This window comes from Octopus sinensis, linkage group LG27 (assembly GCF_006345805.1).
Source record: "Octopus sinensis linkage group LG27, ASM634580v1, whole genome shotgun sequence".
In the NCBI taxonomy this organism is placed as follows: Eukaryota; Metazoa; Mollusca; class Cephalopoda; order Octopoda; family Octopodidae; genus Octopus; species Octopus sinensis.
The window spans coordinates 7542445-7568509 of record NC_043023.1 but is presented as its reverse complement, the minus strand read 5'-3'; the positions used below and the strand labels follow the sequence as shown (position 1 = coordinate 7568509).

Here is a 26065-nt window from a genome sequence, read left to right as displayed (position 1 = left end):
CTTTACATTCTTAGTTAGAATTCTGCCGAAATCAACGTTGCCTCTTGTCCTTTCAGGGTTAATAAATTAAGTACCAGTTATACACTGGGGTCAATATAATTGACTAGTCCCCTGCCCCCCACCCACCAAATTTCAGGAATTGTGCCTTTAGTAGAAAGCATTATTATTATTATTATATCTATCTATATATGTGTGTGTATGTATATATATATATATATACATGTATATATATATATATATATATATATATATATATATATATACATATATACATGTATATATATATATATGTACATCCTTTCGGGGTCGATTAAATAAGTACCAGTTACGCACTGTGGTCGATATAATCGACTTAATCCGTTGGTCTGTCCTTGTTTGTCCCCTCTGTGTTTAGCCCCTTGTGGGTAGTAAAGAAATAAATTATTATTATTGTTATTATTATTAAGGTGATGTGCTGGCACGCCGTTAGCATGTTGGACAAAATGCTTAGTAGCACGTAAAGCGTTCTGAGTTCGAATTCTGTCAAGGCTGACTTAGCCTTTTATGCTTCCAGGGTCGATAAAATAAGAACCACTTATTCAGCACTGGGATCAAATTGCTGGCCTTGTGGCAAAAATTGAAACCATAATTATTATTATCATTATTATTATTATTAGTATTATTTCTTCTGGTGAAAAATTTTGAGTTCAAATTTCTGCTGAGGTCAACTTTGCCTTTCATCCTTTCAGAGTCAATAACATGAGTACCAGTTATACACTGGGATCACTACAATCAACTAACCCCCAAACCACCAAATTTCAGGCCCCTGCATGTATAGCAGCAAGAATTATTATCATCAGCATCATTACCATCGATATTATTATCATTATCATTGCATTCCGCCCATCACTACATTCTGAGTTCAAATTCTGCTGAGGTCAACTTTGCCTTTCATCCTTTCAGGGTTGATAAATTAAGTACCAGTTAAGTACTGGGGTCGATATAATTGACTAGTCCCCTCCCAAGATCTCAGCCCCTGTGCCTGTAGTAGGAAGAACAATTATTATTATTGGGTGAGAGAGCAGTGCATGCCATCAAAGTGACACTGGGGTAAGATATACGCAGCCCAGTATACCCATCATGACTACCCATCTGATAAGGGTACACTAGGTACATGCTTTACAACCATGTGTGCGCAACATGGTGATCTCGTATCAAGATAAACAGCACATGACCTTGCAGGTGGGGGCCCAGTTAGAATTTTCTTCTGGTCGAGTAGCCCATCCCACTCAAAAGGTCCCTGAATAAAGGTTGTTTAAGGATGTTGGACGAACCACCCGTTTCCAAAAGTGAATTATCCAAACCCCAAAGAATCCCTCTCAACACATGGCTATGATGCTCCCCCACTACTTCTGCTCGTGATCAGAGATGCACATATCGTCAGCCACTAAGGGACATGCTCAACTGGTTACGGTCAAACAACTGACAAGCAAATCTGTGGTATTGAGCAGAATATTTGCTGTAGCCCATCTTTATTATTATTATTCTATGTTTGACTTTTGCTTTACATTTGTACAAGTTGGCTCCAAGTCTCACCCAGAGACCTCAAGAGACAACAGGTTGGAAGTTCACGTTGTTGTTATGCCTAGTGTGCCATATATTTGGTTGTTTTTTGTGTTGTACTAGTGGATGTCTAAAAAAAAAAAAAAAGTTTGTTTTAAACCTCGAGATTACATAGAAAGTATTTTGCGTAGGATATGAGCAGTTCTCATGAGCACTATCTTTTGAATTTCTACTACTACTACTACTATTATTATTATTATTATTAATAATAATAATAATAATGTGGTGAGCTGGCAGAATTGTTAGCACACTGGGTGAAAAGCTCAGTGGCATTTCATCTGTCTCTATGTTCTGAGTTCAATTTTGCCTTTCATCCTTTTGGGGTTGATAAAGTATCAGTGAAACACTAGGGGCAATGTAATCTACTAGTCCCCTCCCAGTAAATTTCAGGCCTTGTGCCTATGGTACAAGGGATTATTATTATTATTATTAGGGCAGAACCATTATCCTGTTGGACAAAATACTTCATGGCATTTCCTCCTGCTTTACATTCTGAGTTCAAATTCCTTCCAGGTCAACTTTGCCTTTCATTCTTCCCAGGGTCGAAAAAAATAAAGTACCAGTTAATGTTGTCAGGTAACCCCCTCCACCCACCCATCAAATTGTCGGCCTCATGCTTACATTACAAATACCATTATTATTATTCTGCAGAGATTGACTTTCCCTTTTATCCTTTCAAGGTTGATAGTGTAAAGCAAGTAAAGAACTGGGGGTTGATGTAACCAATTTACCCCCTCCCCTAAAATTGCTGGCCTTGTGCCAAAATTTGAAACCATTCCTATTCATCATCATCATCGTTTAACGTCCGTTTTCCATGCTGGCATGGGTTGGACGGTTCGACTGAGGACTGGCAAGCCCGTAGGCTGCACCAGGCTCCAATCTGATCTGGCAAAGTTTCAACAGCTGGATGCCCTTCCTAATGCCAACCACTCTAAGAATATAGCAGGTGCTTTTTATGAGGCCTTTCATCCTGTTAGAGTTGAGAAAGCAAGTACCAGTTGAGTACTGGGGCCAATATAATTGTCTTGACCTCTCCTTGTAATTACTGGCCTTGTACCAAAACTGTTGTGGAGGCGCAATGGCCCACTGGTTAGGGCAGCGGACTCGCAGTCGTAGGATTGCGGTTTCGATCCCCAGATCGGGCACTGAGCGAAAATATCTAAAGTTCCATGAGGCTCCGGCAGGGGGGTGGTAGTGAACCCTGCTGTACTCTTTCACCACAACTTTCTCTCACTCTTTCTTCCTGTTTCTGTTGTACCTGTATTTCGAAGGGCCAGCCTTGTCACACTCTGTGTCACGCTGAATCTCCCCGAGAACTACTTTAAGGGCACACGTGTCTGTGGAGTGCTCAGCCACTTGCACGTTAATAAATGAGCTGCGACGTCACAGATACCAAGCTGTATCAGCCTTTGCCTTTCCCTTGGATAACATCGGTGGCGTGGAGAGGGGAGGCCGGTATGCGTGGGCAACTGCTGGTCTTCCATAAACAACCTTTCCTGGACTTGTGCCTCGGAGGGAAACTTTCTAAGTGCAATCCTATAGTCATTCATGACCAAAGGGGCTCTTTACCCTTTACCCTATGTACATATTATAGTATAACGAGGGGAGGCTGGTATGCAAGGGTGACTGCTGGGCTTCCATAAACAACCTTGCCCAGACTTGTGCCTCGGAGGGTAACTTTCTAAGTGCAAACCCATGGTCAGCCATGACCAAAGGGGGTCTTTACCCTTTAACCTATGTACATATAATAGTGTAGAGAGGGGAGGCTGTTATGCATGGGCGACTGCTGGGCTTCCATAAACAACCTTGCCCAGACTTGTGCCTCAGAGGGTAACTTTCTAAGTGCAATCCCATGGTCATTCATGACCGAAGGGGTCTTTACCCATTACCCTATGTATATATAATAGTGTAGAGAGGGGAGACTGGTATGCATGGGTGACTTCTGGTCTTCAATAAACAACCTTGCCCAGACTTGTGCATCAGAGGGTAACTTTCTAGGTGCAATCCCATGGTCATTCATGACCGAAGGGGGTCTTTACCCTATGTATATATAATGGCATGGAGAGGAGAGGCTGGTATGCATGGGCAACTGCTGGTCTTCCATAAACAACCTTGCCTGGACTTATGTCTTGTAGGGGAACTTTCTAGGTGCAATCCCATGGTCATTCATGACCAAAGGGGGTCTTTACCCTATGTATATATAATGGCATGGAGAGGAGAGGCTGGTATGCATGGGCAACTGCTGGTCTTCCATAAACAACCTTGCCCAGACTTGTACCTCAGAGGGTAACTTTCTAGGTGCAATCCCATGGTCATTCATGACCGAAAGGGGTCTTTACCCTTTACTCTATGTACATATAATAGTGTAGAGAGGGGAGACTGGTATGCATGGGTGACTTCTGGTCTTCAATAAACAACCTTGCCCAGACTTGTGCCTCGGAGGGTAACTTTCTAGGTGCAATCCCATGGTCATTCGTGACCAAAGGGGGTCACAACAACCAAAACTGTTATTATTAATATTATAACTATAAACACCAGCATCAACCATCACCACCACCACCACCATCATTATATAATCCATGTTTGAAAAATTGCATCATTTACTTTCATAAAACGTAACAAACAAAATGGAAAACAGGAAAGAAAAATAGAAAATTCTCAGGAAATGAGCATAAATCAGTCCAAGGCCCACAAACGCTGTGTGAAAACGCCCTAACAATGTATACAGACACAAATACTCGTGGTTTTCTGGAACCTTCTGCTGTCTTGTCAGTCTTTAGGGATGAATTTTCAGTCTCCTTTACAGAAGAACTTAACTGGTAGTTCAAAGTGGGTAATTTTTCAGTCTCCATTGCAGAAGAGTTAAGCTATAACTTCAATGGGTTATTTTTCAGTCTCCTTTACAGAAGAGCTTAGCTATTAGTTCAAACAGGTAATTTTTCAGTCTCCTTTACAGAAGAGCTTAGCTATTAGTTCAAATAGGTAATTTTTCAGTCTCCTTTACAGAAGAGCTTAGCTATTAGTTCAAATAGGTAATTTTTCAGTCTCCTTTACAGAAGAGTTTAGCTATTAGTTCAAATAGGTAATTTTTCAGTCTTTTTAACAGAAGAGGTCAATTCAAGAGATAATTTGTCAGTCTCCTTTATAGAAGAGTTAAGCTTTTACTTCAATGGGTTATTTTTCAGTCTCCTTTACAGAAGAGCTTAGCTATTAGTTCAAATAGGTAATTTTTCAGTCTCCTTTACAGAAGAGTTTAGCTATTAGTTCAAATAGGTAATTTTTCAGTCTTTTTAACAGAAGAGGTCAATTCAAGAGATAATTTGTCAGTCTCCTTTATAGAAGAGTTAAGCTTTTACTTCAATGGGTCATTTTTCAGTCTCCTTTACAGAAGAGCTTAGCTATTAGTTCAAATAGGTAATTTTACAGTCTTTTTAACAGAAGAGGTAAGTTCAAGAGATAATTTGTCAGTCTCCTTTACAGAAGAGCTTAGCTATTAGTTCAAATAGGTAATTTTTCAGTCTCCTTTACAGAAGAGCTTAGCTATTAGTTCAAATAGGTAATTTTTCAGTCTCCTTTACAGAAGAGTTTAGCTATTAGTTCAAACAGGTAATTTTACAGTCTTTTTAACAGAAGATGTCAATTCAAGAGATAATTTGTCAGTCTCCTTTATAGAAGAGTTAAGCTTTTACTTCAATGGGTCATTTTCAGTCTCCTTTACAGAAGAGCTTAGCTATTAGTTCAAATAGGTAATTTTACAGTCTTTTTAACAGAAGAGGTAAGTTCAAGAAATAATTTGTCAGTCTCCTTTATAGAAGAGTTAAGCTTTTACTTCAAAGGGTAATTTTTTAATTTCCTTTAGAGAAGAGATTAGCTATTAGTCAAGGAAGGAATTTTTGAATTCTTTCTACAGAAGAGGTTAGTTCAGTGGATGATTTTTCAGCCTCTTTTACAGGAGAGGTTAGCTGTTAGTCCAAGAAATAGGTTTTCAGTCTCATTCACAAAAGAGGTTAACCATTAGTCCAAGAAGTAATTTTTAAAATCTCTTTTACAGGAGAGGTTAGCTGTTAGTCCAAGAAGTTTTCAGTCTCATTCACAAAAGAGGTTAACAATTAGTCGAAGAAGTAATTTTTTAATCTCTTTTACAGGAGAGGTTAGTTATTAGTACAAAATATAATTTTTCAGTCTCTTTTACAGAAGAGGTTAGCAATTAGTCCAAGAAATAATTTTCCAATCTCTTTTACAGAAGAGGTTAGTTATTAGTCCAAGAAGTAAATTTTCAGTCTCTTTTATAAAAGAGGTTAGCAATTAATCCAAGAAGAAATTTTTTGGTCTCTTCCACAGAAGAGGTTAGCTTTTACTCAAAAGGTAGTTTTTTAATTTCTTTTACAGAAGAGTTTAGTTACTAAACCAAAGTTTAGCTATTAGTTAAAAGTAGACATCTTCCTTAAAATATTGTCTTAAATTCCAAAGTTAATATGTTGGCAGAAAAGTCTGTGTTCCATTCCTTAACTGTTAAAATATTAAAAAATTCTAAATGGTTCCAGATTCAGTCCTTCTGTGTGGTTCTTTCGGCAAGTGTCTCCTGCTATAGTCCTGGGTCAACCAAAACCTTGAGTGGATTTGGTAGATTGACACCGAAAGAAGCCTGTTGTGTATGTATATACATGTAAAAACACCTGTGCTTTTCTCACACTATTCTTTTCCTTCCCTCTGGACTTTCTCCCATTTCCCTTCCTGATGACGAGTCATCTGCTCGAAATGTTCCTCTCCCTCTTTTTTCCATCTTAAACTTTCTCTGTGCATCAATCTAATATATTCAGTATACATCCTTTTGACTTTAGTTGCCTATATATATATTATCCAAAGTTATAGTTCCATTACAGCCAATCTTATCAATTGGTTTCGTGCTAGAGATTCAACGGAGTGTTCAGTAACAATTTGATTATGTAACCCTGCACTCATCAGAGGTAGCGGATATGGAATGAAATGTGGTGACTGCTCTCTCTATTGTTGGAAGTGAATAGACACCATATACATATATATATATATATGTGCGTGTGCGTGTGTGTATATATATATATAAATATGTTGCATTGTCAGATAATTTTGTTTTTCCCCCCTCATTAATTTTAAATCTATCCAGTATTATTAGAATTAACACAAAAAATATTTTTATCGTTGTATTTTTTGGGGTTTTTTTGTAGCACTATTTTTCCTGTACAACTGTTTTTTGTTGATTTTGAAATTTGAATAAATTTTACCTGTTTTCAGACATTTACAATGGAGTACCAAGTTGAAGAAAAAATGGACCGAGCTATTTGGCACTTCGCTGAATTCAAGAAGATCCATCTGCCACAACAGGAATGATACCAGTGCTGGTTCCACCTAAAAAACACTGGTGCTGGTACCACTTAGAAAGCATTGGTGCTGGCTCCATATAAAAAGCACTGGTGATGCATTTTGTCACCAATGCAGTCACAGGCATCGTTATCAGACCACAAAAAAGCTGGGATAAATACTGCAAAGCATCAGTCATGCCCACCCCTCAGTTCTGCCAATCCAACACCCTCGATTAGTATTTTATTTTTATTGACCACCTCTAAAAGAATTTAGTCCAATGCAGTATGGCGCCAGTGTTATCACAAACATCGCTGTCGGATCACAAAGAGCTAGGATAAATACCACAAGGTATCAGTCCCGACCATCTACCAGTTCTGCTAATCTAACACCCGGGATTAACATTTTTTTTTTATTGACCATTCCCAAAAGAACTTAAACTGATGCAGTTCGACACCAGTGCTATTGCAAAGAGTCAGAATAAATACCACAAGGCATTAGTCCCAACTATCTACCAACACCCTCGATTATTATTTCTTTCATCGACCCCCACCCCACCAAATGGATGAAAGGTTAATTTCACGTCAGCGGGATTCAAACTTGGAACACAGGAAAGTGTTATATTCACTACTTTAATGACCCTTCCAATTTGCTGCATTTACCAATATTTTCAGACCCCTACCACTGCTATAAAGAATCTTAGAGAAAACTATCAATACTTTTACATAAATAATTGTATAGTTCCAATAATAAATGAAATGACAGAAGAGATATATATATAATGGTAGTAAATATCCTTTTTGGAGCTTTTTCTATGTTTCATGAGTGGTATTTTAGAGGCGCAATGGCCCAGTGGTTAGGGCAGCGGACTCGCGGTTTCGATTCTCAGACCGGGCGTTGTGAGTGTTTATTGAGCGAAAACACCTAAAAGCTCCAGCAGGGGATGGTGGTGATCCCTGCTGTACTCTTTCACCACAACTTTCTCTCATTCTTACTTCCTGTTTCTGTTGTACCTGTATTTCAAGGGGCCGGCCTTGTCACTCTCTGTGTCACGCTGAATATCCCGAGAACTACATTAAGGGTGCACATGTCTGTGGAGTGCTCAGCCACTTACACGTTAATTTCACGAGCAGGCTGTTCTGTTGATTCGGATCAACCGGAACCCTCATCATCGTAACCGACGGAGTGCTTCCACCCACATTTTAGAGCTCACAGCTTTTTAGCTATAGGTAACAATTTAAGTTTGAAATTTGATGCTTGTATTTGTAATAAGAAGTGTAGATATAATGGTACTGCTTAAGTGTTGAAACCGTAATGATATCCATTAGGTGGCTGACAATGGGTGTACATATTTTGATATGTTTGTTGTCTGTATATCTTTTATATTTTGTGGTTCTGTTGTTCTAAGTTGTCTTTCACTCTCAAAAGGCTGAACTTATTAAAGGGTTCTTAGTTTTGTAAAGGTTATATTTAACTTTCTATGCTTCATGGCAATGGGTATGGAACAATTTATGCTTGAAATTTGATGTTTGCATTTGTAATAATAAGCAAATGTAGATATAAATGACATTTATCTATTAATTCCCATGCACCGTATGTTTTTGATGAATTTAACACAGCCAGATTGAGTGGTACTGTTCAAGTGTTGAAACCACAATGATATCCGTTAGGCATCTGACGAGGGGAGTACATTTGATATGCCTGTTGTTTGTGAATCTTTTTATATCTTGTCCAGGTGTTCTAAGTTGTCCTTCATTTTCAAGGGGCTGAATTTGCTAAAGACTTCTTGATTTTTTATATGCAGTATTTTAAATTTCTATGCTTCATAGTTATAGGTAAGTAACAACCTACATTTGAAGTCTGATGTTCGTATTTGTAATAAAAAGCAAGTGTAGATGCCTGTGCTTCTTGTCTATCAATTTTCAAGCACCAGTTGTGCTTTTAATACTGTTGACACAGCCAAATTAAATGGTACTACTCAAGTGTTGAAACCATAATGAAATCCGTTAGGCATCTGATGAGGGGAGTACATTAGATATGCTTGTTGTTTGTGAATTATTTACATCTTGCGATCTTGTTTATTTTTAAGTTGTCCTTCATTTTCAAGGGGCTGAACTTACTAAAAGCTTCTTCATTTCTTATAGGTAGTACTCTGAATTTCTATCCTTCATAGCTATAGGTAAGTAACAACCTACATTTGAAATTTGATGATTGCATTTGTAATAAGAAGCAAATGTAGATGTAACAGACATATCACACAAATGTTTTGCTCCTGCTTCTTGTCTATCAATTTCCAAGCACCGTATATGTTTTTAATGCTGCTGACATAGCCAGGTTGAATGGTACTGCGTGAGTGTCAAAACAACTATATCTGATAGGCAGCTGATGATGAGTACATGTTTGACATGCTTGTTGTCTGTGAATCTTTTTACATCATGTGGTCTTCTTTTTCTAAGTGGTCCTTCATTCTCAAAATGCTGAACTTGTTAAAGGGTCCTTGGTTTCATGGTTTCTGAAGGTTTTTACTTTAGGGAGGGTTTGCTGCATATACAAATTCCTTAACTGTGAAAATGTCATCGGTCATTTAGCCTTGCTATTTTTTAAATATAAATTTTATTATTATTAGCCAGATTGAATGGTACTGCCTAAGTGTCAAAACAACAAATGATATCCGATAGGCAGCTGATGATGGAAGTATATATTTGATATGCTTGTTGTCTAAGTTTTTTTATAACTTGTGGTCTTGTTTTTCTAAGTTGTCCTTCATTCTCATAGGGCTGAACTTGTTAAAGGGTCCTTGGTTTCTGGAGGTTTTGTCATCTGTATTACACCATACATTGATATTTAAAGGTTTCTACTTTAGGGAGGGTGTGCTGCATATACAAATTCCTTAACTGTGAAAATGTCTTCAGTTCAACAGATACAGTGATGAAATTTCTCAGATTTTTCAATATCACGTCTGCACACAATATCAGAGTCATTTAGCCTTGCTATTTTTTAAATATAAATTTTATTATAATCATCATCATTATTATTATTATTATTATTATTAATTTTCTGTTGCTGATAAACCATCATAGTCATCAACATCATCATTGTTATGGCTTTTTTCTTCTTGTGTTTTTTAAATGTTACTGCTGCCATCTAGTGTCAACAAACTCAATCTTGTCTGTCACACTCTCACACACTCTCTCATATATCATCTCTCTCTCTCTCTCTCTATCTCTTTTTCACACACTCTTCCTTTTCTCTGCCTCTTGCACACACTCTCTAATACTCCTCCTCTCCTCCATCTGTCTCTCTCTCTCTTTCGCTCTCTCACACATACACTCATTCTCTCTCCTCTCTCTCTCTCTCACTACAACTCCTCTCTAGCTTTCCGAAATCACTACTCCTCAAGCGTGGTGACAGAATCAACCGGAATTGAGGGCACGTGCGTGTCTACGTGGTCGAGGTAGTCCTTACCGACGTACAGAAGGCCCCAGCTTGACAAAAGACCGAAAAGGACACGGAGCCCAGTGCTGTTTGGTAGAAGGGACTTGAGCGACGCCCACAGCAACACCGATCCAAAATTGAACGCTATCGTTCCGAAGGCACTGTAGATGATTCGCTTGTAGACAGGACTGTCTGACAGGTGTCGCCGGCTGTAGATGAAGAATCCGATGCCAAGGTGAGCGTTTAGCCACAGGGTGTTGGCTACCAAAAGCTCGTTTGGGGCAAAAAGTCTGGAAAGAGACAATAATGAAATAAATAAGTAATTAAAAGAAAAAAATTCAAACGTACAGGCATAGGAGTGGCTGTGTGGTAAGTAGCTTGCTTACCAACCACATGGTTCCGGGTTCAGTCCCACTGCATGGCACCTTGGGTAAGTGTCTTCTACTATAGCCTCAGGCCGACCAAAGCCTTGTGAGTGGATTTGGTAGACGGAAACTGAAAGAAGCCTGTCGTATATATATATGTATGTATGTGTGTATATGTATATGTGTGTATATATTTGTGTGTCTGTGTTTGTCCCCCCAACATCGCTTGACAACCGATGCTGGTGTGTTTACGTCCCCGTAACTTAGCGGTTCGGCAAAAGTACTAGGCTTACAAAGAATAAGTCCTGGGGTCGATTCGTTCGACTAAAAGCGGTGCTCCAGCATGGCCACAGTCAAATGACTGAAACAAGTAAAAGAGTACAGCAACACTCTGAGTATAAAAGTGTGTGTATACACACACACACACACACACACAGAGGCACGGGTATGGCTGTGTGGTTAGGAAGCTTGCTTCCCAGCTACATGGTTTCAGGTTCAGTCCCAGCACGTGGCACTTTGGGCAAGTGTCTCCTGTTATAGCCCCAAGCCGACCGAAGCTTTGTTATTGAATTTAGTAGGCGGAACTTACTGCCATATGTGTATATGTGTGTGTAGGTGCTTGTGCCTCTCCGAGAGAGACGGTATGTATATTTTTTCAGTGTGTACAAATAACAAGGAAAAAAATGAAAAAATAGTTACCAGGGTAGCAAAAATTCAGGTAAGTACCAAGGATATTACAGCCTACTTATAAAGGTAGAAATTTCAAGTTAAGTGAAATGTTTTTGTATAACATGGATAAATTAAGAAATGGAGTCAAGCGGAGGTGTTATTCAAATCAATATATGTATGTATATATGAATATACACACATACACAGGTATACATACTTGGACAGAATCACAAAAAATGTCAGGAGAATAATAATAATAGGCCTATCTCTTGACTACCGTATTTGTTCATTGCAGGCAAACTAATGCACAGAATGACTAAATATTTCAGGAGAATAGCAATAATTGGCCTATCTCTCAACTACTGTATTTGTTCATTGTAAGCAAACTAATGCATAGAATAAGAAAATAATTCAAGAAAATAATTGCCCTATCGCTCAACTAACATTTGTTCATTGCAGGGAAACTAATGGACAGAATCATGAAATAGGCCTATTATTGTTATTCTCCTGAATTCAGGAGAATAACAATAATAGGCTTATCTCTCAACTACAATATTTGTTCTCCCAAATCGCTACTTTCCCCTCATAACTTTCACCAGTTTAATACTCCAAATCACTCTCATTGTTGGCATAAAGTGTAAACTTTTCGTCTGAAGAATAAACTTGTTCAGTAATTTCCTCAACGGCAAAGAGTCTAGGTCTTGCTTATTTACAAGACAAAATGTTCGGTTCGTCACATGCTTGTCCCATCACAAAACCATTTCCTTTTTCAATTAGAAACAAAGGCAAACAACAGCTATTGGGGAGAGCATTAACAGTGTGTTATAAACACACTTTACTACAAAGCTGAAATGCATTCATTCGTCTAATTTAAGTATTGGGTTGTCCGGAAAGTTCATGCTGATTTATAGTAGCTTACCTTTCAACTTATTTTAGAACATGGTTGAGTCTATAAAATTTGACTACACCTCCATTTAGAGCACAGTTTAAGCTTTCTTTTCGTGGAAGAAGGGCATCCAGCTGTAGAAACTCTGCCAGATCAAGACTGGAGCCTGGCGCAGCCATCTGGTTTGCCAGGCCTCAGTCAAAATTGTCCAACCCATGCTGGCATGGAAAGCGGATGTTAAACGATGATAATGATGATGATTCTGGTTGAGAACTACTGATCTAAACAAATACAACCTTCATCACCTCCACTATCAGCCCACTAACTTTGGAATCCAACTATCTACAGTATATATAAGCATGTACTCCCAACGTGTGTGTGTGTATCTATGAGTGTATGTGTATAAGAATGTGAAGGCGCATGGCTCAGTGGTTAGAGCGTCAAGCTCACGATTGCGAGGTTGTGAGTTCAAATCCTGGACCAGGCTGCGTTTTGTGTTCTTGAGCAAGACACTTTATTTCACACTGCCCAGACTTGTGCTTGGGAAGGCAACTTTCTAGGTGCAATCCCATGGTCATCACCATTTTGCCATTAATTTTTGCCATTCTCCTATTATCCTACAATACACCTGGTACCATACAATGTGCTGTAAAGTGTGCAGTGTTATTTCAGGACACCTGCCACCAAATTTCAAGCAAGGGTATAACAAAAGGTGTAGGAGTGGCTGTGTGGTAAGTAGCTTGCTTACCAACCACATGGTTCCGGGTTCAGTCCCACTGCGTGGCACCTTGGGCAAGTGTCTTCTACTATAGCCTCAAGCAGACCAATGTCTTGCGAGTGGATTTGGTAGACAGATATATATATATATATATGTATGTGTGTGTATATGTTTGTGTATCTGTGTTTGTTGCCCCAACATCGCTTGACAACCAATGCTGGTGTGTTTACGTCCCCGTGGCTTAGCAGTTCGGCAAAAGAGACCGATAGAATAAGTACTAGGCTTACAAAGAATAAGTCCTGGGGTCAATTTGCTCGACTAAAGGCGGTGCTCCAGCATGGCCACAGTCAAATGACTGAAACAAGTAAAAGAGTAGAACTTCCATCATCCCACTACCAAGTTTGCCATCACCCCTTCCTTTCTCATTCATAAGTTGTGACAGAGAAATACATAAGAGTATTTTTATAGCAGATAAATTCACCATTTTCAATGGGTGTGCAACACACACCTAGCACACCACACACACAAATACTTATACCCATGTTGAGTTGTTGAGACCCCTTACAGTGATGACTGACCGTGGGATTGCACCTAGAAAGTTACCTTCCCAGGCACAAGTCCAGGCAAGGTTGTTTATGGAAGACCAGCAGTCGCCCATGCATACCGGCTTCCCCTCTCCACACCACCAGAGTTATCCAAAGGAAAGGCAAAAGCCAATACAGCTTGGCACCTGTGACGTCGCAACTCATTTCTACAGCTGAGTGAACTGGAGCAACGTGAAATAAAGTGTCTTGCTCAAGAACACAACACGCAGCCTGGTCTGGGATTTGAACTCACAACCTCATGACCGTAAGCTCAATGCTCTAACCACTGAGCCATATACCTTCACAAATCTTAACCTTACTCATTAATATTAATCCTTTTTTTTTTTTCGCCTTTTTAATGCCTAGCCAGGCTCATGGGCCCAGTTTCCCGGTTTCTATGGCGTATGTGTTCCCCAGCTGGATGGGACACCAGTCCATGGCAGGGTTACTAATTTTTCCCAGCTAAGTGGACTGGAGCAATGTGAAATGAAGTGTTTTGCTCAAGAACACAACACGTCGCCCGGTCCAGGAATTGAAACCACAATCTTACGATCATGATGCTGACACCCTAACCACTAAGCCACGTGCCTCCACAATATTAATCTTACTCATTAATATTAATCTTAACAAGAACAACATCGAAAAATACCTTAGGAATGAGAACCCAGGTTTGAAATTTCCCCAAGACACCTGATGAAGGCTGGAGGGTATATCAGCTGAAATGTTGTGTTAACAACAAACAAGATGAGGACAAATATCCATCAAATGTAAACGATGTAAGACAGAAAATATTGTCCCTCATCATCCTCATAATGCTTATTCCACCACCACATCTCACACAGTAGGCAATATTTTTGCTGCTAAGAATATATTCTGACGATATTACAATTTTTATTGATTCTCTAATGTTTTCCTCTTTGAAATATTTTTCTGTTTTTCTAGATATTGTACAGTGTATGTTTAACCCTTTCATTACCACCTTTATTTTGAGATGTTGTGTTTCTTTAAATTAATTTTAAATATAACAAAGAATTTAGTAAAATAACTCAGTTATCATTAAGCTAGTGTTAGGAATATAAATTGTGACTAAGAAGATTTTAATTCAGAACATATGAAAACAAGACATTTGTACTACAGAGCCAGAGCTGGGTTGGTATCAAAAGGGTTAAAGATTAGAGACTTCCTTTGGTCATGGTTGACGATGGGATTGCACCTAGAAAGTTACCCTCCGAGGCACAAGTCCAGGCAAGGTTGTTTATGGAAGACCAGCAGCCCCCCATGCATACCGGCCTCCCCTATCCATGCCATTATATGTACATAGGGTAACAGGTAGATACCTCTTTTAGTCTTGGTGACCATGGGATTGTACCTAGTAAGTTTCCCTCTGAGGCACAAGTCCAGGCAAGGTTGTTTATGGAAGACCAGTAGTCGTCCATGCATACCATCCTCTCTTCTCCATGCCATTACATATACATAAGGTAACCGGCAAAGAGCCCCTTTAGTGATCTAAATTAACCCTTTAGTTTTCGCATTATTCTACCAAAATTAATGCTTTTTTATCCACATTGTTTTGAACAAATCATGCATTATCTTGTAGCGATGAGATTCTGATGACGTAGCTGTTAATTTTTAAAACGATATTGTAGGGTTGGTGTGAAAGACCAGATCTGGCCAGTTTGAACATAGAACAGGCAGAATACTTTTGGCTGATATGGCCAGTTTAATTGCTAAAGGGTTAAAACTTTCTTCCTTCAAAATTTCATGTTGATTTATGTTCCAAACACCAGCTTAATAATGTCAGTTATTTTGGTAAATTCTTCAATGTTTTCAAAATTAATTGAAACAGCAACAGTGTATTTCTATAGAAATATGGTAACAAAAGGCTTGAATGACCTCAAAACCTTCCATGTTAAATTTATGTTCCAAAAACTAGCTTAATAATCAGAAAGTTATTTAGCTAAATTCTTCATTATTTCGAAATGAACTGAAACAAAGGCAGCGTAATTCAACAGAAATATGCAAGTGTGGTGTTTGGGCTGTGATGGGCTATATGGTGTTGCTGGAGAGGATTGGAAATGAGGTAGACGGAAGTGAAGACTGCAGGGGCCAGCGGAAGAGCCACAGGGACATGCATGGGCAGAGAGCATATGGCGCAATTTGATGAGAGATGGTGAGCGTGCAAGGAATATTTTTCTTGATAGGTCGTTGCCGGTACCGCCTGACTGGCCCCGTGCCGGTGGCATGTAAAAAGCACCCAGTACACTCTTGGAGTGGTTTGCATCCAGGAAGGGCATCCAGCTGTAGAAACTCTGCCAGATGAAGATTGGAGTCTGGTGCAGCCATCTGGTTTGCCAGCCCTCAGTCAAAATCGTCCAACCCATGCTAACATGGAAAGTGGACGTTAAACGATGATGATGATGATTGCTCATCCCACCTCAGTCAACAGGTAAGGTCTGTGTATTTCTTTCTCCCTTTTGCTTCTTTGTCTCGTCTTTTTCCTCCATCACACTACAAGCTATTTCGGCCCATAACAAAAACAAAAAACCCCGTAAAAACGAAAGATGAGTATAGTCTGTATTTTGAACAATATGGTAAAACTATTTTGCAGTGACACAGATGTAGTCACTTGGTTGAAGATGAAGTTCGTTGTGAAACTCCACAATATAAACAACTCGGCGAGTTTTATACCGCTGTACCTAGATGGATCGGTGTTGACACTATACCGAGAAATGGAAGAGAGGGACCAACTTAGCGTGGAAAAAAATAGAAATCCATTTGATGGAGGCCTTTGCAGATGGAATGTTTGAAGCGTACGCTCGCCTGGGGAAAGCAGAGTGGACCAGTGAACAGGTTGACGTATTTGCAAACGAACTCAGAAGATTTGCTAAACTGGTGGGATATGAGGGAGAATCACTGGACCGAACAGTCAAGTTAGCGTTTCCTCCATCACACTACAGCAAGAAAAGGGTTAAATTCTTTTAATGGAACACTTTCATTTTAAGGGCCACAGCAAACCAACCATACAATCTATCCACCATCCTACATATTTGTTTCAGTGCTCACATTGTATCATAATATGGTACCAGGTGTATTGTAGGATAATAGAAGAATGGCAAAAATTTTATTGACCCCAAAAGGGTGAAAGGTAGTCATGAAGAAGAGTGAACCCGCGCTAGTCATTCAGTGAAAATAAAACAATTCTGAAATTGAAATAAAATGTTATTCATTTCGGTATAATTCGATTTATTGTTATTTAAAATGTTTTATGATATTTTGCCATACCAAATTCGCACACGTGGCCGATGACGGAACGTTAAAGCACCACCCGAGCGTGATCGTTGCCAGGGTTGCTGACTGGCTCCCATGCCAATGGCACACAAAAAGCACCATTTGAGTGTGATCATTACCAGCATCACCTTACTGGCACATGAAAATGAAACATGTGAAAAACAACAAACGAGCGTGGTCATTACCAGTTCCGCTGGACTGGCTACTGTGCAGGTGGCACGTAAAAAACACCATTTGAGCATGGCCATCTCCAGTACCGCCTGACTGGCCCTTGTACCGGTGGTACATAAAAGCACCCACTACACTCTCGGAGTGGTTGGCGTTAGGAAAGGCATCCAGCTGTAGAAATGCTGCCAGATGAGATTGGAACCTGGTGCAGTCCAACCCATTCAAGCATGGAAAGCAGACGTTAAATGATGATGATGATGATGATTCAGAGTTTTGATGCTACATAGTCATCTCTAAAGCAGAAGAAAGTATTGAATTATACACAGGTAAAGTCAAGAGTATGATGGAAGTACAAACAGATATGATTGAATCCCAGTTAGATGAATTTCTTTGGAGGGAAGAATATAGGAAGACCGGGGATTAATGCCTACAGAACATTTTAAAACATCTTCCGGAATGGTTTGCTTTTACTCTTGTTTCAGTCATTAGACTGTGGCCATGCTGGAGCACCGTCTTCAGTTGAGCATATCGACCCCAGTACTTATTCTTTGTAAGCCTAGTACTTATTCTATCAGTCTTTTTTGCTGAACTGCTAAGTTACGGGGACGTTAACACACCATCATCGTGTCAAGCGATGTTGGGGGGACAAACACATATATATCTATTTATATATATATATATATATATATACACGATGGGCTTCTTTCAGTTTCCGTCTATCAAATCTACTCACAAGGCTTTGGTCGGCCCGAGGCTATAGTAGAAGACACTTGCCCAAGGTGCCACACAGTGGGACTGAACCCGAAACCATGTGGTTGGTAAGCAAGCTACTTACCACACAGCCACTCCAATTTCAAAATTTGTTTTATTTTCCCTTTTCTTAATGACTAGTGCGGGTCCATTTTTCTTTGAGAGTACTAAGTCGGAAAGTAAAGTTGACCACAGCGGAATTCGGATTTATAATATGAAAACGGAAGAAATACTGTTAAATATTTCTGTCCAGCGTGTTGACCGTTCTGCCATGTCGGTGGATTCTCTATCCTACATTGTGTGTTGCGACCCCCTTTGGTCATGAATGACCATGGGATTGCACCTCAAAAGTTACCCTCGGAGGTACAAGTCTGGGCAAGGTTGTTTATGGAAGACCAGCAATCGACCATGCATACCGGCCTCCTCTCTCCACGCCACCAGTGTTATCCAAGGGGAAGACAAAGGCCAATACAGCTTGACACCAGTGACGTCGCAACTCATTTATTAACGTGCAAGTGGCTGAGCACTCCACAGACACGTGCACCCTTAATGTAGTTCTTGGGGAGATTCAACGTGACACAGAGTGTGGATCTTTTCGGTTTGACCGGCAGTTTTTTCTAGCAGTGTCATATGAAATTGTCACCCATAATTATGACCCTAGTATCGATCTATTGCATTTCAATCTGTTTTGGGGTTAGGGTTAGGGGTGGGGGAAGGATATCTTTTTTTTTCCCAGAAATGTAAATAAATCCAATCTGTTTCTTAAACGAGGGACATTTTCATACGGCACAGAATGCTTACACCTCAATAGACGGTCATTGATTGGTTGAAATTGCAGAAATTGAAGAAAAAAAATAACAAATATCTTACAACTATAGAATTTTCTCAAGTAAGCCAAGAGAAAAAGATGTTTTATAAACACATTCTACCAGTATACGAAGTTTAAAAGTGTTTAGTTACCTAGTAATTATGTTAAAAACTGCCGTTCAAACCGAAAAGATCCCAGAGTGTGACAAGGCTGCTGGAGCCTCATGGAGCTTTAGGTGTTTTCACTCAATAAACACTCACAATCGAAATTGCGATCCTACGACCGCGAATCCGCTGCCCTAACCACCAGGCCACTGCGCCTCCACACTATCTTACATACAGAAGACAATAATGAAAACGTTTTTAACGAAACACTTTCACTTTAACCGGAAGTTATGCTTTAGCAGATTAGTTTCACATTGGAAAAACCCAATTACAAACACACACACACGCACACGAGAGGCTGCCGAAAAATTCTAGGCTTTAAGGGTGTCGCGAAAGGCCTGGCTGGAGGACCAACTTTCTGAATGTATTCAGGATCGAACCACACACTTGGAGTCGATTTTGGCCAGAGTCTTTTATCGTGTCACTTCAGGTTGAGTAATAGAACCATACCGAGTGAGATTTCGTAGACAGGAAATATGCTGACGTTTGTGTGTGTGTGTGTTTATACTTCCCAACTACATGGTTCCGGGTTCAGTCCCACTGTGTGACACCTCGAGCCGACCAGAGCCTTGTGAGTGGATTTGGTAGACGGAAAATGAAAGAAGTCCGTCCCCCACAATCGTCTGATAACCAATTTGGTTTGTTAACGTCCCCGTAACTTAGTGGTTCACCAAAAGAGACCAACAGAATGACTACCAGGTTTTAAAAAGAACTAGAATCGATTCATTCGACTAAACACGTCAAGGCGATGCTCCAACATGGCCTCAGTCTAATGACTGAAGCAAGTAATATATATATATCTATATATATATATATATATTATATATATATATATATATAAATAATATATATTCGTCAGTAGGACGCGAAACCCTAGATAACCCCAGACACGCCATAACTATCTTTTGATATATATATATATATATAGAATTAATGATAAACTATTTCAAAGATTATATCATGTGGCCAGCGTGTAATAAAATGTCCCTATATATATATATATATATATATATATATATATATATCTATATATATATATATCAGCATCTAGCGCCAGACTCTTCTGCATCTCCATGCAAGTAATACCAAACGTTTGTTTTAATTATTATTTTTCGTAATTTAGACGGTTAATAGTGGATCCATTTTCATGAATGAGACTATCCCTCATCAGACGAAATCACAATCAGTCACCAGGGTTAGCGCTAGGAAGTGTCTAGCCCAATCAGAGAATAGTCAGGGGTGCCATCTAATCCACAAAAAGTGGAGGTTGATGTTTTATGCTTCGTGTAGTCCGCCAGTCCCAGCCAAAAAAGCGCTGAGGGCGTCAGGCCCCCACCATTAGCCCAAATGATAAACTGAAAATTCATCATAATGTCTTCCACTCGAGCGTGCTTGCAGGGCCATCTCTAGGCACGGGGCCTTATTTGAACAAATCTGTCTTACTGGCTTAAAACCGGCCCTGCAAACACACATACATCAAAAGTACACCCCAAAGATTAAAACCATTACGACAGTGGCTCTCGTATGGCCGTAGTCGAGTGACCGAGATCCAGTACAAGATATATATGATATAGTTGAGGTTATATGAGATAATGGTGTCATTGAGACCCAAAGGTGTCAGGTAATGCTGAATAAGTGCTATAGACAGATCATAGTTAAGTTCCAGATTCGGTAATATTGCGAATAAAGAGTTTCACCTTGGTTCTATGTCAGCGTGTGTATATAAGGCTGTGTGAATATATATATATATATATGAGTGAGTGGATAAACGAAAGAAAGGGTACTCAATACATTAATTGTGAGTTACATGTAGTATTCAAAATGGTTTGATTTGGATTCTGCGCTAGTTCAAGATTCGCAGGCCCTTAACAAAACCTGTATCCTTAGGATGGTTATATATATATATATATATACCGGAGTAAACACATAAATGTGAAACAAGGTGGAAAAAAGAGTACTCAAATACCAGTGGTAGAGTAATATGCTTTATTTAAAGCAGCAGAAAATTCAACAAAACCTGTTACTCTGAGTTTCCCGTTGCCGTTCGTCGGACAGTTTTCTAGCAAAAACTGTCCGACGAACGGCAACGGGAAACTCAGAGTAACAGGTTTTGTTGAATTTTCTGCTGCTTTAAATAAAGTATATATATATATATATATATATATATATATATATATATATATATATATATATATATATTATATATTTAAAATGGGGAAGGCCAGTTTATGGATTACCTTAGGTTTCCCGTCCATAAAGGATTTAATACATACTGCTCTACATCATATGAGTGTGCTTCTTCTTTCGGATTTATGTTTTCTAAAAACAATATATATATACACTTTTATATTTTACTTATTTCAGTAACTGAACTGCGGCCTTACTGGCACAATGCCTTGAAGTGTTTAGTCTAGTGGTTTTCAACCAGAGTTCATATAAAATTTTGTCGTGCAATAAATTGGCTATACTTCTACAATGAACACAATATTTTAACAATTTTTAAAATACAATTCTTGATATTTAATAATAAAAATGCAACAGGTTCATTGTAAAGATCAAAATGGCTATAGGGGTCCACTAGTGTAAAATAGGAATCAAACGGGTCCACAGGTAAAAAAAAAATTGTTGAAAACCGCTGGCTTAGTTGAACAAATTGACCCCAGTTTTATATATATATATATATATATATAATATGTGACAATTATTCGGTAGCCATGATAAGACTCCGAGTTTCGGATGTCGAGGCGGAAACCCACGCTGGCATCTCTTCAGTTATCGGGCCATCGAAAAAAATGCTCCATGGCCGGATAACTGAAGAGATGCCGGCGTGGATTTCCGCCCAGACATCCGAAACTCGGAGTTTTCTCATGGCTACCGAATAATTGTCACATATTATATTTACAGATAAATTCCTCTATTTACATAATATCGAGGTCTCTATAATTCTTTTGTTGTCTTGCCATTTTTATCAATAAATAAATAAATATATTGCGTGGCACCTTGGGCAAGTGTCTTCTACTATAGCCTCGGGCCAACCAAAGCCTTGTGAGTGGATTTGGTAGACGGAAACTGAAAGAAGCCCGTCGTAAATATGTATATACATATGTGTGTGTCTGTGTTTGTCCCCCACTCCACCAACATCGGTTGACAACCGATGCTGGTGTGTTTACGTCCCCGTAAGTTAGCGGTTCGGCAAACGAGACCGATAGAATAAGTACTAGGCTTACAAAGAATAAGTCCTGGGGTCGATTTCCTCGACTAAAAAGGCGGTGCTCCAGCATGGCTACAGTCAAATGACTGGAACAATTAAAAGAGTAAAAGAGATACACACACACACACACATATAGACACATTCGATCTAGCTATATACATAAATACACACATATATGTGTGTGTATATATATATATACATACATACATGCATGCATGCATACACGTTCCTACAGAAAATGGTCGGTAATTAGCTAGTGCGCCAAAACCGCGTAATGTCTACAGGTTAAATGTCTGTTTTAAACGTCGTAGATTAATGATTTCGCAAAAGAAACAAAAAATTTAATGGCAAAAGGGGAATTTTGTATCTCCTTCCCTACTTCATTTTCAGATTTATGTCTTAAAAAGTTAACGTATATATTTGGAAGAATTACAATCTCAGATGTTTTGAAGACATTCGCATATCCGAAAATATTTTAGCTTTTGGCGCACTAAATAATTTCCGACGCTGTTCGAAAGGGACACCTATACACACATCTGTGCCCTTATATATACATATACCATATCTATGTATAGGTGTCTCGCTATGTATGCATACATACACCTTATATCTATATATAGGAACACCTGTCTGTCTTACTCTATATATACGTATACATAATGTGCACTGTAAATATACAAACATTATATATATATATATATATATATATATATATATATATATATATATATACACACGCACGTACATACGTGTATGCTGAGGGGCACCGTTTGCCGTTTAGTTCCCGGTCAGACCTGATCTAGCAGAGACCCATGATCAAAGTTACAAAATCAATCTAGCCGTGACCACCCAGTCTATTACCAAAACACATCGAACACAAGGCTACACATTATACAACCCAATCCAAAATGTCCCGGTCCCAGACAGTAGAGCTTCATTTGAGAGATATCATCTATCCGTAGCTGCTATTTCTAGCATGCTCAACATCCCATAAGCAAGAAAGTCACGTAGAGTCGCTAATGTAAATAGAAAATACCCTTGGAAGTGCTTGACCCAACACGGACACAATCCAAGAGCTACAATCATTATATATATATAATATATATATATATATACATACACACACACACATACATATACATACACACATATCTATCTATCTCTCTCTCTCTCTATATATATATATATACATACACACACTCAAAGGCGGTGCTCCAGCATGGCCACAGTCAAATAAGTGAAACAAGTAAAAGAGAAAGATATATATATATATATATATTATATATATATATGTATATATATATATATATGGCGATCTGGTCTACTAGAGACGAAAGATTGCCATATATATATATTAAGGGTACCTCCGGGTACCTCTATACGATATTCAACGATATAAAGAGTTATTGAATAAAGGGGGTATATATAGAAAGGGACGGCACGTGTGATTTAGGGAGTCCCTTTAGCACATATATATGTATGTATATATTCATTCAATTCTACTGTCATCAACTCCTCTGGGTATATATATATATATATATTTATTTATATAGGTAATGTATGTATGTATATAGCCCTGTGTGTGAGTTCTTCGAACATGTGACCTTAAACAAGTGAAAGTACAAAGTGAGTGTGTGTGTGTATATGCGTCCACATATATGTATGTATATATTGTACGTGTCTGCGTATGTGTATGTATTTGTGTATGCATTGTTGTATATGTGTATGCATGCAGGTATGTCTGTCTCTATATTTGTGTATGTGTATATGTGTGTGTGTGTGCCACAGAAATGTGACCTTAAAACAATCCTAAGTACATCACAGGCACGTACAAGAAGAATTAGAAGACAGAAAAACGGAGGAGACGAAGGAAGAATACAGAGAGGGGTGAGATAGAAAGATAGATAGATATATATAGAGAGAGGGAGAGAAAAAACAGGGGAGACAAAAGGGGGGCTGTACAGAGAGGAGGGAAGACGGAAGATCAGATGAGGGTGAATTAAATATGAAAGGCACCTTTTAAATCTAGCGTGTTCCATAATGTTGAGGGCAAAGACACTGTAGCTGATGGCACCAAAAGTCGGTACGTAGACGGCAATAGCATCTTCACGACTGCTGGGAAGTTTCTTCAGTATCTCTCCGCTGATTTCCCGAAGACGATGCATCACAGCCATGGTTAGAAGACGTCTGGTTTGGAAAAGTGTTGCTGTAACGAAATGTGGAGTGTTTTGGAACGAGAGGAAGTGAGAGAGGGGAGAGATGGAGGTAGACAGACTAGGAGATAGTGAGTGAGGGGGAGAGATAGAGGTAGACAGACTGGGAGATAGTGAGTGAGGGGGAGAGATAGAGGTAGACAGACTAGGAGATAGTGAGTGAGGGGGAGAGATAGAGGTAGACAGACTAGGAGATAGTGAGTGAGGGGGAGAGATAGAGGTAGACAGACCAGGAGATAGTGAGTGAGGGAGTGAGCGAGTGAGAAATGGTATGAGAGTAAAAGAGATTGTGAAAGTGCAGGAGTGACGGAGTAGGAGTGAGAGTGTGAGACAGATAGATAGATAGGGGGAATAGTATGAGAGAGAGTAGAAGTGATTGAAAGAGTAAAGGAGTGACGAAGTAGGAGGGAGAGAGAGAGAAAGAGACAGACAGATAGGTAATAGTGAGTGAATAGGAGATAGTTTGAAAGCGTAAAAGCGTGAAGGAGTAGGAGAGAGAGAGAAAGAGAGACAAAGAGGAAGATATAGTGAGAGAGTAAAAGTATAAGAGAGTAAGTAGGAGATAGTGTAAGAGAGTAAAAGAATGAAGGAGTAAGAGAGAAAGAGATGCAGTGAGTGAGTGGGTGAATAAAAGTATAAGATGGTGATGGAGTAGAAAAGCGAAAGCGATGGCGTATGTGATAGTGAGAGTAAAAGAGCTGTAGTGAGTGAGAGAATAAGACTAATGAGTGAAAGAATAAGAGAGTAGAAGATAGTAAAAGAGTAAGAGATAGTGACGGGGTAGAATATATAGACAGAGTAGGAGAGCGATAGGGAGAAAGAGAGAGGAAGAGTGTGAGTTATAGGGAGGTAGATAGAAGGAAGAAGCGTTGTGAATGTCAGGGAGAGAGAGTGTGTTAGATAGAGTAAAAGAGCAAGTAAGAGGGTGTCAGAACGATACGTTGTGTTAGTGAGAGAGGAAGTATTAGTGGCAGGAAGAGAAAGTGAGAACGATATGTAGTGATAGTGAGAGAGGATGTATTGGAGGTAGTGACAGAATGAAAGAACGAGACGGAGGGTTAGACAGAGGTTGGTAGATAGATAGATAGATAGAGAAAAACTGAGAGAGAGAGACCCTATCGGCTTCCAGAAATCCGGCATTTCCAGAAATCCGAGAATACTGTGCAATATCCGGTACTAAGTGTCGAAGTTGGTCAATTTGCTTACGGCGTATTTAAAATAGTTTTGTTCTTTACTTTTTAATGTGGATTAATAAGGATTAAACATACTCTGCTTTAGACATGTATTCATTTGCACCTGTATCTATTAAATAAAACCATGTTCTTTACTTATTCTCAACCACGCGGTTCCGGGTTCAGTCCTACTGCGTGGTACCTTGGGCAAGTGTCTTCTGCCGTATCGGCCCAACCAAAGCCTTGTAAGTGGATTTGGTTGACGGAAACTAAAAGAAGCTTGTCATATATATATATATATATATATATATATTCCCCACCCTCACCGTCGCTTGACAACCGATGGTGGTGTGTTTACATCCCCGTAAACTAGCGGTTCGACAAAATGACCGATAGAATAAGTCCTGGGGTCGATTTCTTCGACTAAAACCCTTTTAGGCGGTGCTTCATGTGTATATATATATATATACATATATATATAATATATATGTATATATATATATCCATTTATTATATATATATATATATATTCCCCACCCTCACCGTCGCTTGACAACCGATGGTGGTGGGTTTACATCCCCGTAAACTAGCGGTTCGACAAAATGACCGATAGAATAAGTCCTGGGGTCGATTTCTTCGACTAAAACCCTTTTAGGCGGTGCTTCATGTGTATATATATATATATACATTCATTT

The 26065-nt window shown here is 39.1% G+C and overlaps 1 protein-coding gene and 1 long non-coding RNA gene across 2 annotated transcripts; one reads left to right on the top strand and one right to left on the bottom strand.

Moving 5' to 3' along the window:
- Positions 1–4406: 4406 nt before the first annotated feature.
- On the top strand, positions 4407–4977 carry LOC118768183. The gene is made up of 3 exons (XR_005004038.1): positions 4407–4534; positions 4685–4825; positions 4876–4977. It is a non-coding gene; the product is annotated as an uncharacterized LOC118768183 (long non-coding RNA).
- A 5071-nt stretch (positions 4978–10048) lies between these two features.
- On the bottom strand, positions 10049–24280 carry LOC115225368. The gene is made up of 2 exons (XM_029796319.2): positions 24002–24280; positions 10049–10664 (listed from the first exon to the last, which is right to left on the bottom strand). The coding sequence occupies exons 1-2, from the start codon at positions 24157–24159 to the stop codon at positions 10328–10330; spliced, it is 495 nt and encodes a 164-aa protein (XP_029652179.1). The 5' UTR covers positions 24160–24280; the 3' UTR covers positions 10049–10327.
- Between the last annotated feature and the right edge of the window lie 1785 nt (positions 24281–26065).